The sequence below is a fragment of the Erinaceus europaeus genome, chromosome 6 (assembly GCF_950295315.1).
Source record: "Erinaceus europaeus chromosome 6, mEriEur2.1, whole genome shotgun sequence".
NCBI lineage: Eukaryota > Metazoa > Chordata > Mammalia > Eulipotyphla > Erinaceidae > Erinaceus > Erinaceus europaeus.
In genome coordinates, this window is record NC_080167.1 from 29,884,171 (window position 1) to 29,900,752 (window position 16,582).

Consider the following 16,582-nt stretch of genomic DNA (forward strand, 5'->3'; position numbering starts at 1 on the left):
CATCATCTGTTAAGATGGGATTTTCATTCATTTTCTAGAAACAAATGAAAAAAGTAAGACAAGTGAAAAGAAATACATGAAAAAGTAAACTTTCATCTTTTGAAATGTGGTACAAGTGATTAGGACTTATTTTGGGAAATTATATCATATATGTGCTGAGCCAGCTATTTAGAGACCAACTTTTTTTTTCTTTTTGTTAACTATCTTGAGAACTAATACATTAGGCCAGAGCCATCTATCCTCTTTTATTTGTAACATTGGACCAACTTCTTTAACAGTCTACCTCACAGAAGTTTTAAATTGTTCTGCCAGTAAATAGCAATCATTTACACACATAATTTTTTTTCCTTTTTTTTTTTTTTTACCAGAGCACTGCTCAGCTCTGGCTTATGGTAGTGCAGGGGATTGAACCTGGGACTTTAGAGCCTCAGGCATGAGAGTCTCTTTGCATAACCATTATGCTATCTACCCCTACCCAAAAGTTTTTTTTATTTTTTTTCCTTTTTTTTTTATAATTTATATTTTTTAAAAGAGTAGATGTGTATGCTATTAGCCATCACAGGCTCAACTGTTCCATCCCCTAATACCACTCCATCCTCTCACTCACCCAGGGCTTCAACTCTTCCTTAAATTGCTGATGCTACTATTTACCAGCCTTAACTTCAAGTGAGCTGGATAAAGTTATAAATGCCAAAGATACATTGTATGCCACACTGTGTGCTGAGTGTTTCGAGTGCATTATCTCATTTCAAACCTTAAAGAAGATAGGTATCATTGCCTCTTCTGTTTTTTCCACCTCCTTTTGATTTTTTTGGTCTCTTCTTCCTCTTTCCCTCCTTTGCTTTCCCTCCACCTTTAGTTTGAAGGATTTTTTAAGGTCAACATTATCCTTCAGATAATGAATACCACAGAAACTAGGAAATCATAAAGTTGAACTACTTACTGTATTCTATTTATTGTTTTTGGACTTCCATTTCCATGTTCCTTATTTTGGGATCAGGTGCACTGTGCAACCTAATAGAGAATATATCTTAAATAAGAAAGGTTATGAGACACTGATTAGCCCTTACAACAGAGAAGAGGCTGGGTAGCTGTTCTCATTTAGCCTAACGTCAAAGATCATTTGTATTTGTCCTCTTGCCTGCTAAAACTACTGAAATAACTAAAGTCATATGCCTTCATGCTTGAAAAGAATGTGCTTTCCACCAGAGAAAGTCATCATTAAAATATCTGATTTTTTTGGGAGCATGGATCACTGCTTCTTGCCTCTGACACCACTCTGCCACTCCTCCACCCTCTACCCCAGCCCAACCCTACTTCCCAGATGAGATGTGAATTGTGTTCCTAGGAACACCTTGGTCTCAGTGGCACTGAGTTCTAGTCCCATTTTCTGCTATTATAAAAAGTAGTGAATGTTGGAGTCAATACCTAAGTAGTAGACCGAGATCCATTGCTGATCTAGCCATATCAGATAAGTTGTTTCATTTTCTTTGCCCTGTTATTTTTATTTCTTCAAGCTGAGTATCAATCTGTTTGAAGGGTCAGTTCATTAAAAAAAAATCACTATTAAGCACACGTAGCACAAAGTGCAAGGACCCGCGTAAGGATCCTGGTTCGAGCCCCTGGCTCCCCACCTGCAGGGGAGTCGCTTCATAAGCGGTGAAGCAGGTCTGCAGGTGTCTATCTTTCTCTCCCTGTCTCTGTCATCCCCTCCTCTTTCCATTTCTCTCTGTCTTATTCTACAACAACAACAACAATAACTACAACAATAAAAACAAGGGCAACAAAAGGGAATACATAAATAAAAAAATAAAAAAGATAAAATAAGAATACAAAAACATTCAACACTCAAAAAAGGTAAAATTTGCAATGTCTGTCATGCAAACAAAAATTGTCAGGCATGCAAAAAAGTAAGAAAACACAGCCCATAGTAACAAAAAACACCAATCAACAGAAGCTAACTCCTAAATAACACAGATGATAAAATTAGTAGACCAGGGTGTTAAGATGGTCATTATAGCTATATTGTATGGATTTAAAAAACTGGGCTACTGCCTGACTCCCTTTTTTAAATGTTTTTACCTGTTCATTTCTTTATCATAAATGAAAGAGAAAAGGATGCCAGGGATTGAACTTGGGACCTCATGCTTGAGAGTCCAGTGCCATCCTCACTGCACCACCGCCTGTACCACTGAAATATTCTTGAGCATTCTTCTAGTACCTCTTTAAGGTCCTCAAAAACAATCTTACTATTTTCAGGCCTTGTTTTTTGTTTTTAAACTTTGGCTACTATGGCCAGAGCAATGTTAAATCAAGGGCTAACTTTTTCCCTGCTCCTGAGAGGAAACCCTCCTACATGTTCTCATATGATATTCCCTGAAATGAGGTTTTTCAGCCCAGGCTGATGGTAACAGGCATGGTTCCTAGCATTATGAGCTTCAGGGAATTGTTCTTTCTCCTGTCAGGCATTTCTTTTCCTGCCCGTGCATGCTTGTAATGATCAGTGCTTAGCTGTTTACTCAAGGGGAACTGGTGTTTATCTCCTGTTCTCTCTGAGTCTCTCTTATATATTTTCTTGCAAATTCTGACGGTCTTGAACTCTCTAGAACCTAAGTCCCTCTTCTCAGCTTTTATTTTTGGGGTCTAGTAGAGTTTCCCTTTCCTACACTGGAGAAAGAGGTCACCTTTATGTTTGGTTTTTGTTTGTTTGTTTTAGTTATATTGAACAGTATAATAAATCATCAATCTCTGTCAAGCCACCCTGGCAGATTAGAAAAAAAAATCACTATTTCAATAATTTTGTGTCTGTGAGTAGTAAAGACTGAAGGTAATGTTTCCAACAATTGTGACTAGTAAGTAGAGTGTCTGATGAAGGAAACAGATTATTTCTAAGCACATTCCATATATCCACTGCCTAAACACACGGAACTAGATATGTTATCAGAACTAGAGTGTTATAATAACTATAAGTATTTCTATACTCTTTGACTGGAACAAGAAGGTCTTCCCTAGTTCCAATATGCTGAACCAGCAAATCTAGCATTCATAGAAGTCTGCAGTAAGCTAAGAATTTACTATCTCAGAAAGCACAGAGCTGACTGTCACTCTTTCTTACCATGAAAATTCTGTTCTGGTACATCCTATCAGCATTATATTCTCTTCACTTTTATTTTTCCCTAAAATGAGGGAAATATGAAAATGTCTCAAAATTTATGCATTAAATCTAACAGCTAAAATAAATGATTACATGTAGGGATTTCAAATCCCTTTCCATGACAGCAATTTCATTTATGAGATATAGTAATAACTTTTTTTATTTTATTAAAACAAAGCCTGTAAAGTCTCAAACATTTTACTTTCTCTTTGCAGAGTATGATATACTATATGGTAGCATCCCCCAAACTCTACTCCTGGGTCAAAAATGAATCACTTCTGAAGTCCTTGCAGCCCTTTGCCAAGTGGCATTACATTGAACGTGACCTTACAATATTCAATATTAACATCGATGATGACTACGTTCCATGTCTTCAAGGAATAACACGAGCGAGTTACTGCAACGTTTATCTAGAATGGATTCAATACTGTGCACAGAAAAGACAAGAGGTGGGGAAGGGAGATGGGGAGAGTCACTGAAACTAAGTTGGAAAGACAAGAAACATTATTAACTCCATCTTTCTTTTACTTTATGGTAGATTGTAATAAAATAGATAAACATGTTAATATTTAGATAAATATTTACCTAACAAGTTAGTTGGGTTAATTGGAATTATTTACATGTTATGTCTATAGTAAAGGAGTATCTTAGTAGCTTTTCCTTTATTTTGTGCTCAGGATCAATGCAGTGTTAATAACTATCAAAGGTTTAAAAACTGTAAAAACTTCTTTTCTTGAAGTTTTTTTTTTTAAATTTCCACTCAAAGTATATCTATACTGAAATCCAGAGTGTTTACTGAATATAATGAATCATGGACATGCAAAGCCTGGTTAGCACTTGGATAGGCAAAGTTACTTCTGTTCTTATTTGTCTTGTGCCATTATTTGTATTTGAAGACCCTTCTGATGATGAATACATATGAAAATAAGGCTGATGGTAGTTTAGAAAATGAAGAGTCGGGGAAGGCAAGAAGGAGAAAGATAAGGAAAAGGCAAAAGAGGGAAATAAGTGGAAATAGTTGGTTTACTTTGATTCTCAGAATTTGAAAAACTAAATCAAGATGGTGTTAATGAAGATCATAGATTTAAGCTGAAACACCCTCTTTAGCTGCTAGTTTAGTATGTCAGGTGACCTATAGAGACTAAGCCAAGTTATGACATTGGCCCAGGTCCTGACTGTTTCATGAGTAATTAAAAACAGATGGTAGAGGGAGTAGATAGTTGAGTCTGCTTTTTCCAGATGCAGCAACCTAAAACTCTGCTGATTGCATTGGTTACTCCCAAGTTAGCCTTCTGTTTCCTGAGTTGGTTCATAAAACTATTTCATTTTTCTTGAAAAATATTTTTTCATTTTGGCTTTATTCTGCATCTCTCCATGACCACTGCTCCCACTTTTAAAGTTGACTTATTATTATTATTTTTTATTGCCAGCAGAGTTATCACTGGTGCTTGGTGCCTGCACTGTGATGCGCCGCTCTCAGTTGCCATTTTTTTTTTCTTTTTCTTTTTTGGATTAAACAGAGATTGGGAGAGAAAGAAGAGATAAAGAGGGAGAGAGAAAGAGATACCTGAAGCAGTGCTTCACTACTCACAAAGCTTTCCTCCTGCAGGTATGGACTGAGTGTTCAAACCTGGGTCCTTGCACATTGTAACATGTGTACTCAACCAGGTGCTCCACCACCCAGCCCCTATCCCATAACTTCTTTACTCAGCCATCTTTTAATGGGCATTTAGGCTACTTCCACAATTTGGCTATTGTGAATAATGCATATACCTGGGGTGCATATGTCCCTTCAAGTTAGTGTTCTCAGTGTCCTCTGGATAAATGCCTAAGAGTGGTACTGCTGGATCACAAGGTAATTCCATTTTTATTTGTTGAAGGACTCACCATATACATATATATATATATTTTTAAAAATTTGTATTTGTTTATTCCCTTTTGTTGTCCTCATTGTTTTATTATTGTAGTTATTATTTATGTCGTTGTTGTTGGATAGGACAGAGAGAAACGGAGAGAGGAGGGGAAGACAAAGAGGGGTAGAGAAAGATAGACACTTGCAGAACTGCTTCACCACCTGTGAAGCGACTCCACTGCAGGTGGGTAGCAGGGGGCTCCAACCAGGATCCTTATGCTGTCCTTGCGCTTAACCCCCTGCACTACTGCCTGACTCCCTTATCTTTTTTTTTTTTTTGCTTCCAGGGTTATCACTGGGGCTCGGTGACTGTACAATGAATTATCTGCAGACCTGCTTCATTGCTTGTGAAGCGACCCCCTTGCAGGTTGATAGGACAGAGAGATCAAGAGAGGAGGGGAAGACAGAGAAGGGGAGAGAGAGACAGATACCTGCAGACCTGCTTCACTGCTTGTGAAAAGAACCCCCCTACATGTGGGGAGCTGGGGGCTCAAACCTGGTTCCTTAATCAGGTCTTTGCTTGGTGCCATGTGCACTTAACCTGCTGCACCACTGACTGCACCCTCACTATATATTCTTTCAACAGCAGTGTAGCAGAGTTCCTTCTCTTCCCAAACCTCTCTAATATCAGTCATTTCCTGGATTGTTGATGTAATCCATTCTCTCAGGTGTGAGATGTTATCTTAATGTAATTTTAATTTTCATTTCTCTAATGATAAGTAAAGTGGAGCATTTCTTCATGTGTCGGTAGGGCTATGTGTATCTCTTCTTTAGAAAACTGGTTCTTTAGCACACTTTTTTAGTAGGTTATTTTTGCTTCTTCTGTAAGTCTGTACTAATTCTGTATATATGTTTGATATTAGTCACTTGTCAGTGTGTGATTTGCAAATACAGGACAGACATTTGATTGTAATCTTTGACTATATTCATGACCTGAAGTACCATATTTAAAATATCAGGGCATTAAATCAGCAAGACACATGTTAGCTCTATTTTATATCATAAAGTGGTTTCCCTGCTTTAATCTTTTTTCGATAGCCAATCTCAAGAGACCGTGCTTTACAGGAAAGACATTCCCATCCTGGGATTATTTTAGCGGAAAGTACACAAGCAAAAAAACTAAGTTTTAAAGCTCCTGTAACTCTACATACATTTATGATTCAGCATTGGTACATGTTGAAATTGTTATGTAAGTTGAATTAGAATTCTTACTCTTTCAGCCTGCAAAGAACCTGGACAGTGATGAGGACTCTATTTTGGTGACTTTGTCCTTTGCTCTGTGCATTCTGGGGAGGAGAGCGCTGGGAACTGCAGCTCACAATATGGCCATCAGGTATCTGGAGAAACAGTGGGTATAGGTACCAGTACTTCATAGTTTTTACTGAGTTTTGCTAATATTTTTATAGTTATACTGCTTATAACCCTTTCATATAGTTGTTTCTAAAATAAATCACATAGATCCAGCAGTTAAAATGGAGCAGGAAGGCTGTAGCTCAATTGTAGAATACTTGCAGATTTTTGAACTGATTCTAATATGAAACAGTCACAATCTTGGGATTCTGGGTTTAGGTATTTTACAAGGGTCCTTGCAGATTTTTTTGGGAGGGGAGATTAACTGAAGCCATACATATGAAGTGGTTAGGTAAGCTGGTATCTATCACACTAAATACTTTTTCTGTTTTTAGTTACAAATAAAAGTCATTTTGTCAGGTCCATGAAATACTTGGACAGTATACTCTGTTGCTGTGTACATACCCCAAGTTGAAGCCTGACCCCCACTGCACTGAAAAAGGGCTCCAATGCTATGGTTTCTTTTACTCTTTCTTGCCCCCTACTTCTCTGTTCCTGTCTCTATGTAAAGAATAAAATAAGTAAATAAATAAATAATCATTATGTTTTCACTTAACCTAGACCCCACTCTGACTTGTATTGGGAAGATTGATTGATTGGATGTTTCCTTTTCCTTTTTTTTTTTTACTCTTTCTGCTAGCTCTCCCCCATTTGATGTAAAACAACATAATTCCTGCTCTTCTTAAGAGATAAACACAAAATTAAACCTTTTCCTGACCTCTCAGCCTCTTTCATCCTCCTGACATTCATGTTTTATTATTTTTTTTTGCATTCATCAACAAGCTCTTCAACTTTCATTCACAAATGAAATGGTGCCTATGGTACCCAATGGGCCGATCTGCCAGTTTGCCAGTCTGCCAGTCTGCCTTCTGCTCCTGGCAGACACTCCAGTAAAAATGTTTATAGGAATTTCACCTTTTCATATCACCCAGATTCACAGCCATATCCTTTGGAAGGCAACTGTGTTCACCATTATACCATCAACTGACTCATATTCTTCTCCTTTGAATTTTAGCCCCAAAGAACAGAAGTTCTTAACTCTGCCTGCTTATTGGAGTTACCTAGATTTATAGACATTAAAATCTCCATAGGAGCTTTTTCACATCCTGGTGGCCAGGCTTTAACTCAGTCCAGATCAATGACATAAGAATAGTAGGTGAGCCATACTTCAGACTTGCATTTATGCTTCCTCCCCCTGCAGGTGAGGACCAGAGGCTTGAACCCAAGTTCTTGAGCACTGTAATATGTGTGTTCTACCAGATGGGCCACATCAGGCTTTCTAACAGCTCTCCAAAGGATTTCATTATGTGGCCAAAACTGAATCTCACAGAGAACTCAGAACAATGGGGGAGTCTATAAAAGAATGCCTCCATTTAACTTTCATTCACTGGTTTCTTATCTGCTTGATCTTTTTTCAATACTTTATTGGATTGTTGAGAGGCACTCTGCAAAAGGAATCCTGCTGATAACCAATTATCAATTGGTTTGAGTTGAGTTTTATACTATTAAGTTGGATCACAAATTACTCAAGGGCAAGGCCTACTTGTGAGATACATGCATATATGGGAGGAATAATTATTTACAGTAAATATAGTTGTTGGTACGTGTATAAAATTTCTTCATTTTCTTCAAAACACTCTCACCCTCCAGGTGAGGTCCTCCTCCACCATCATACAACAGGACCTGAAACCCCTCTCAACACCTCTTCTCTCCCACTCCCCCCAAAGTGCTTTATTTTGCTACTTGTGTGTTTTTTTCTGACAATCCTCACAACCAGTGTCCATTTTGTAGACTAGCCTAGGGAGACCTATGAACTGTGTTTTCACATGCCTTCCTATAGGGAACAGCAGAGAACCATTTCTGTTAGCAAGCTAGGCAAGTGAAACTTGTGAGTTGGTACAGAGTGAGGTATGGTGGTTGGCAGTCTCTTCATGTCTCTCTGCAGTAGCCTTGATCCACTAAGAGGACAACAAGATAATTAGAATTTGTGACTTAAGCTACTCTAGCTTACTCATCTCAGAATTGTATGATTTTCTTCATAGGTGAGAAATGCTGAGTTATAGGCTGTGTTAATATGCATTACCTGAATATACTCAGGAAAGAAACTGACTTTTTCCTCCTGCCTGATTCAGTCTTATACTAGATCTAAACAGTTCATTTGTGATCCTCTGGGGGCTAATTTGTGATAGTTTGAAGATCTAACAGAAGGCTCTTTCCTAGGATTTGTAAAATCTATATGATGTGGATACTGTATGGGGCAGGAGAGGGATCCTTATTAAATTGTAAATAGTGTTATTTCAGAAGGGCTTCTAAACACCTCAGACTCAAAATCACAAAATCAAAGATAACACTATCAATATAATAGACTTTCATGCACAAAATGCTGAATTTGAGCAGTGGTGCGCTATATATATATGTATATATGCACTGTGCACCTGTTTTGTCATGTGCAGGACCAATGATTGAGCATGGCCCTTATGCTTTAGAGGAAGCTTTGGAGCTTTGGTGTTGTGGTATCTTTCCTCTCTTCCTTTGCCTTTCCATCTATCCTTTGTTTCTGTCTTTATCTTTCTATATGAAAAATTTGTCGCAGAGAATTGTGTCCAGTGAGGGGAAAAAAAAAAAGAAAAAAAAGAAAATCACAGGAACCTGGCCCTCTCTTCACTGAAAGAATATTCAGCAGTGTTATGGTTTCTTTCTCTCTCTCTCTCTCTCTCTTACTCTCATTCTTGTTCTCACTCTCTCTCTCATTCAATCAAGAATGGTAAAGTTGCATTCTCTCCCCACCTCCCCCCAAAAAATCACAAAATTACTTTTCAGATAACTTGAAGTGTACAGACAGATGGTCTTTTGTTTGTTCAGTTTAAAAGTTTTTAAAACAAATTTCAAGTTTTATTGTAAATTACAGATAAAGTACTTCAAAGATTTTACTCTTTCATTTCCTAAGATCTTTCCAAAGATCTCTTCGATCTTATTCTTTGTGTAAATTGATAAAATATTCCAGACCCAGGTGTTTCTAGCTTGGTCTGCTTTATTTGTTTTTTCCTTGATTAAGCACCATGCTTACCAGCTGCTTTTTTAAACCTTGTTTTGATGGGATTTTCTTTGTTTCAAACAGTTTTTCATACTCAATGTCAGTTCTGCTTGTTCAAAACATAGTGATGAGATAAATCTAGGAATAATACTCTTGCTATTCTAGGGAAAGATCTGATTATCTGGGACTGGTTCACTTTACTTAGAGGTCTCACACTATAGTAAAATCATACAATATGCTTTCCTTTCAGTCTTCGGCTTACAAAAGGTAATTTATTTTACACGCTGCCTTAGGCCAGTGGTTCAGGGCCTGAAATCCATGAGGTTCTGATTTAATAGAATATTTTGTGGAGGAGCAAGGATATTGGAACCTGTTAGGGTTTCAACCTCTTCAACCAAACAGCTGCACTATAGATTTTCTATGCTATAATTTTAATAAATGATTATGTTAAAAATAACTTTTACAGTTCAAAAGAAAATTGAACTTTTTCCCCATTTTATTGGAGGGTTAATGGTTTACAGTATAGCTGTTGATACGTGGGCACAATATCTCATCTCCCCATGATAAGTGTCTACAGGACATCTTATGCCCAACTTGGGTCCTTTTCCACCATCATGTATCAAGGCCCCAATGCCCTCTTCACCCTTTCTCTTCCATTCCTTCCCTAGAGTCCTTTTCGTTGGTGCAGTAAACCACCCCCAGTCCGCATTTCACTTTGCTAAGCATAGTTTTACTGGCACAGTTTTGTCATACTTTCACTAATGCTAGATATTCAGTCTAATTTTTTCTAGTTTCATAGATGAAATATTTTATCTTGTTCCACTTTGTATTTGCATTATTCTAATGAGAGTTAATTTGCACTTTTTAAAAAATATTTCTTCCCCTGGGAATTGCCTGCCCATTATATACTTTACTCATTTTTGCCAAGAACTTACTAAACTTGAGGAGCTATTTTCATATTAGGATATCAGTATATGTTCAGCTATTTCTATCAAGACATATTTATTTTTTGTGCATGACACTTTAACTGTTTTTCCCTCTGTGTTACTGAGGGGGTAAATGATTTACAATAAACTTGTTGACACATAGGTACAATTTCTTACCTCCTTATGATAGTTTTCTGCAAGACATGCTCTCTCTTAACCTAGGTCCTTTTCCATCATCATGCACCAAGACCCCAAAACCCCTCCATTCCTCAACAGACTTATGAAAAAATCCTTTAAAATCACTGATAATCAGAGAAATGCAAATAAAAACAATAGTGATATGTCACTTTAACCTGTGAGGATGCCATAAATTAGAAAAGACAGAAGCATCATCTGTTGTAGTGGCTACAGGAAGAAAAAAGGAACTCTTCTACGTTGCTAGTGGGAATATAAATTGGTTTAACAGTGTAAAGACTCATTAAAATGCTAGAAATGGACGTACACTATGAAACAATGATTCATCTCCTGGTGATATATCCAAAGGAAACAAAGATATAAACAAGACCTATGCACACCTATGTTCACAGCAGCACAATTTATAATGGCGTAAAGTATGGAAGTATGGGTCGATCTACCAATGCCCATATTCAGTGGGGAAGCAATTACAGAATCCAAACCTTCCACCTTCTGCATCCCATAATGATTCAGGGTCCATACTCCTAGAAGGATAAAGAATAGGAAAGCTTTCAAGGGTGAGGGGATGGCATATGGAATTCTGGTAGTGGGAACTGTGTGGAATTGTATCCCTCTTATCCTGTGGTCTTGTCAATATTTCCATTTTATAAATAATTTTTAAAAATTTTCAATCCATTAAAAATATTAACATATGGGTTAAAAAAAAACAAACTCAGAAGCAACCCAGACGCCCAGTGATAGATGAGTGACTAAGAAAGCTGTACTACTGGATTATTATGCAGCTGTTAAAAGTGATGAAGTCATCTCCTTGGCCACATATTTATGACCTTTAAAAACTAATTTTCAATTTCTATATTTTGAGTTTTTAATTTTTAATTTATCTTTATTTATATATTGGATAGAGACAGCCAGAAATTGAGAGGGAAGAGAGTGATAGAGAGGAAGAGAGACAGAGAAACACATGCTGCTCTTTTTTTTTTTTGCTCCACTTGCAAAGCTTTCCCCCTCATGGGACCAGGAGCTTGAGTCTGGGTCCTTGTATATTGTTAACATATGTACTCAGCCATCTGTGCCACCACTCAGCCTCCGAATTTCTACATTTTGTGTATTTCTCTTTTTTAATATTTTATTCATTTGATAGAGACAGAAACATTAAAAGGTAGAGATAGAATGGGAGAGAGAAAGAGAGGCATTTGTATCACAACATCACCACTTGAGAAACTTGTCTTTTTGCAGGTAGTGGGGCAGAGGCTTGAACCTGGATCCTTGTGTATTATAATGTGTGCTCAAATGGGTGAGCCACCTCTAACCCTCATTTTGTGTCCTTCTTAGAAATATTTTTCAGCTCCAGGACATCAAAATAGTAGCCTTTATATTCTTCTGACACAGTTTTGTCTATATTTCTTATTTATTTACCTTACATAAGCATATGCATTTATTAATTTTTAAATTTACTTATCTGTACTTATGTCTTCCCATTAAATATTTTAATCTTGTTTTATCTGAATTTTTTTTTAGTTTAGTTCTCTTTTTACTGTTTCATGGATTCTGGAAGAGGACACAAATTTGGGTCAAAGACAAAGGACTTTATCTCTCACAGTACAACAGCATTATAAGCTGGATTGTGTGCCAGGCAAGGTACATACAATATCTGCTGATATCCAGCCTCTAGAATATACTATCATATACAATATGGTACATAAGGACCCAATTTTTTCCCAAAACACATAGCAGATAGTTTAATACCATAATGCATTGGTTAGTTAATTAGTTAAAACCACTACTAACTTGAAATAATACTTTTGCCACAGACTACATTCCCATACATAAATGGTATGCTTCTGGATATGTTTTTCTGTTAAAGTGATCATTTTCTCTCTTCTTATAACAAAAACATATCGTTTTGTTTACTAGAGAGATATACTGTTTTGTTTATACTGGGTAATTTAGCTTATCAGATATCAAGATAGTCAACATAGTCAACATAGTCAACGACTGCCACCTCTCCAGATTCAAAGGAGGTCTCGAAACTTTACATCAGGCTCAACCTGACGCTGTTGACTGGCTACGGAAGAAGGGCAAACGCTAGAAGAAGAAAAGTGTTAATGTCATTAAATGTTTCACCGATATATTCTTCTGTCTATTTTATACTTTAAGTTCTGATGTCCAGATCTTTGATCCATTTGGAGTTAATTTTGGTGTATGGTGTTAATTGGTGGTCTAGTTTCAGTTTTCTACATGTAACTGTCCAATTCTGCCAACACTATTTCTTACAGAGACTTTCTTTTCCCTATGGGCAGATTTGGCTCCTTTGTCATACATGAGGTGTCTGTACATGTATGGATTGTGTTCTGGGCTCTCTATCCTATTCCATTGGTCCATATGACCATTTTTTTCAGTAGGTTATACTACTGCTTTGTAGTATAACCTGAAGTTGGATATTGTGATGCCTCCATTTTTCTTCTTTTTCCTTAGGAGTGGTTTTGCTATTCCTGCTATTTTTAGAGTTCCACACAAATTTTTGAATAATCTTTTCAATTTCCTTGAAATATATCATTGGGATTTTAATAGAGATTGCATTGAATCTAGAGATTGCTTTTGCCAAAATTGCCATTCTAATGATATTTATTCTCTCAATCCATGAATAGGGGATGCTCTTCCATTTCTTTGTGTCATCCTCTATTTCTTTTAACAGTGTTTTATAGGTTTCCTTGAAAAGATCCTTTACATCCTTTGTTAGATTTATTCCTAGAGATTTAATCTTTTTGGGTTCAATTGTAAATGATATTGCTTCCTCCAGTTTCATTTATTCTGACCTATCTTTTGCATAAATGAATGTTATGGATTTATGGGTATTGATTTTGTAGCCTGCTACTTTACTGATTTTATTGATGATTTCCCGTAGTTTCTTGGCAGAGTTTCTAGGTTCTTCTAGGTATACCAACATATCATCTGCGAATAATGAGAATTTAACTTCATCCCTTCCAATTTGGATTCCTTTGATATCTTTTTTTTTTTTTTGTCTGATTGCTATGGCAAGGACTTCTAGGACTATGTTGAATAAAAATGGTGAGAGTGTAGCTAGTGGCTTATTTATTTTATTTAATCAAAAAAACAGATCTTGAAAAAAAAAACAGATCTTGGTTTCATTAATCTGCTAATGGTCTTCTTGTTTTTCATTGATTTCTGCTGTGATTTTGACTATTTCCTGTCTCCTACTGACTGTTGGTTCTTTTTTATTGCTTCAATACCTAGTTGATTAAGGTGGCTTGTTAGATGGTTTACTAGTGATTTCTCCTGTTTATTAATGTGGGCCTGTATTGCTCTGAAATTCCCTCTCGGCACTGCTTTTGCTGCATCCCATAGGGTCTGGTAGCTGGTTTCTTCATTTACATTGGTATTGAGATAATGCTTAATTTCTTTTTTGATCTCTCCAATGACCCACTTATTGTTCAGCAGTATATTGTTTAGTCTTCAGGATCTAGGGAAATTTATTTTCCTTTTTTGTGGTCTGAGAAGATTCATTTTATAATTTTATAATTTTAATGTCTACATATATGTTTAGACTGTCTTTGTGGCCCAGAATATGGTCAATCCTTGTAAATATTTCATGTGTACTTGAGAATAATGTGTATCCATTACTTTTGGGATGGAAAGTTCTGTATATATCTATTAGGGCCATTTAATTTATGGTTTCATTTAAGTTTGCTATTTCTCTATTGATCTTTTTGTCCAGATGTTCTGTCTCTTGCTGTGAGTGATGTGTTGAAATCTCCTACTATTATTGTGTTGCTATAAGTGTCTCCCCTGAATTCAGTAAGTGTTTGTTTTATGTATTTGGGTGCTCCTAAGTTGGGGGAATTTATATTAATGATGGTTATATCTTCTTGTTGGATTGATCCTTTAGCCATTATGTAATGTCCTCCTCTCTCTTTGATTACTTTCTTTGCCTGAAAGTCTATTTTATCAGAAAATAGAATAGCTGTCCCTGCCCCTTTTTGTGAGTTATTAGCTTGGAACATCTTGCTCCAACCTTTTATATTCAGTTTCTGTGTGTCTTTTCTTTGGATGTGTGTTTCCTGAAGACAAATAATGGATGGATCCTGTTCTTTAATCCATTTAGCTACTCTGAGTCTTTTGATAGGTGAATTTAGGCCATTCACATTTAAGGTGATTACTGATATATGTGGTTTACTTATGCCCATTCTGATTTTTACTTTGAGTTTATTTTAAATTGTTGAGTCTTTGCCCATTTGTTTCTATTTAATCTATTGTGTGGGTCAATTTCTGTAGTGAATTTCTCACTGATTTTTCTTGTGTTTTCTGTAAATCTCTGTTCCCTGTTTTGTTTTGTGGTTACCAGGTGTGTAACAACTAGCATTGGGTATCTAGAAAAGTCTTTTTTTAAGTTGCTCTTGTTAACAAACATTAGATAGGGCTTCTGTGTCTTTTAATTCCCTCCTCTATTTGCTTGTTGTTCTTTCCTATTTATTGTGTTCTTGTTTCTAGACTACTGCTGTTCACCTCACTGAGAATGTGTGTTCCTTTGCTTCCTCCTTTCCTGTAAGACTCCATTCAGTATTTCTTGTAAGGTGGGGTTGATTGTGGCACATTCCTTTAGCTTTTGAATATTTGGGAATACCTTTCTTTCACCTTTATACTTGAAGGATAATTTTGCAGGATACAAAATTTGTGGCTGAAATCCCCTCTCCTTTAGTGCCTTGAATATGCCATTCCACTCTCTCCCTGCCTCTATGGTTTGTGAAGAAAAATCTGATGAAAGTCTGATATTTCTCCCTTTGTATGTAACTTTTTTCCTTTCCCTAGTAGCCTGTAAAATTTTCTCCTTGCTGTTGAGTTTTGATAATTTTATAATAATATGCCTTGGTATTGGTCATTTTGGATTTGTGGTCAGTCTGCCTCCAAAATAGGTATGTTCTGAGGATTGCCTAGGTGAGGGAATTTTTCATCTAAAATTTCTCTGAAAATTACCTCTGGACCTTTGACCCAGTCTACTTCCTCAGGTATCCCTATAACTCCTATGTTAGACCTTTTTATGGAGTCTGCAATTTCACAGAGACTAGCTTCATTATTTCTAAACATTTCCTCTCCCTCATCTTTGAATTGAAAGAGTGGGCTAATTGTATCTTCTAGATTGGAAATTCTTTCTTTTGCATGTGTGAGTCTATTTCGTAAGCTTTCTGCCCAAGATTGAACTGCACTAATGATGTCTTTCAGTCCTTGCTGTTCTGTTTGAAATTTTTCCTCCATGCTGTTTAACTCTACTTTAAGTTCTTCTTTCATGTATTGCAGCTTCTTATCAAATTCCAAAGTAAAATTCTCTTTCAACTCTTGCTCATATTCTTCTAACATTCTCATAAGCTTTCTATAGTCTGTCTCTGATAGACTCTTTGCATCTACTTCTCTCTGTGTGAAGTGACATGCTCTTTAATTGTCTACTTTTTTTTTAATTGGGCTTTTACATGTTTTATTTATTTGAATTCTAGTGATACAGAGAAAAAGAAAGCTAGATGAGGGGGTTGGGTGCTGTTGTACGTGATTGAGTGCACATGTTATAATGTACATGGACCAAAGTTTAAGACCCTGGTCCCTACCTGCAGGAGGAAAGCTTTTTATTTATTTATTTATTTATTTTATTTAAGAAAGGATTAATTAACAAATCCATAGGGTAAGAGGGGTACAACTCCACATCCCACCCCCTCCCCTGATAGCTTTCCCATTCTCTATCCCTCTGGGAGCATGGACCCAGGGTCGTTGTGGGCTGCAGAAGGTGAAAGGTCTGGATTCTGTAATTGCTTCCCCGCTGAACATGGCTACTTCTTTGCTTTCATATGTGTGGTGTTGGTTATTGCTGGCCAGCAGGTGATGCTGTTGTGACCTTTGCTTTCCACTTGAATCAGAGGCTTTAGGTGGGGGGGAGGGGTGTTTTGGGCAAACCTTTGAGTCAGCATTCACATCCTCCTGGATGTACTTGATCCTAAGAATGAGAA

The 16,582-nt window shown here is 36.7% G+C and overlaps 1 protein-coding gene across 1 annotated transcript in view; it reads left to right on the forward strand.

Moving 5' to 3' along the window:
• Nucleotides 1-16,582, forward strand: part of PCNX2 (pecanex 2) — a 345,728-nt gene that overhangs the window by 296,099 nt on the left and 33,047 nt on the right. Inside the window, exons 27-28 of the mRNA XM_007522914.3 lie at nt 3,370-3,603; nt 6,287-6,399. Of these exons, the coding sequence (XP_007522976.2) occupies nt 3,370-3,603; nt 6,287-6,399 (347 nt within the window). The remainder of the gene's footprint in view (nt 1-3,369; nt 3,604-6,286; nt 6,400-16,582) is intronic.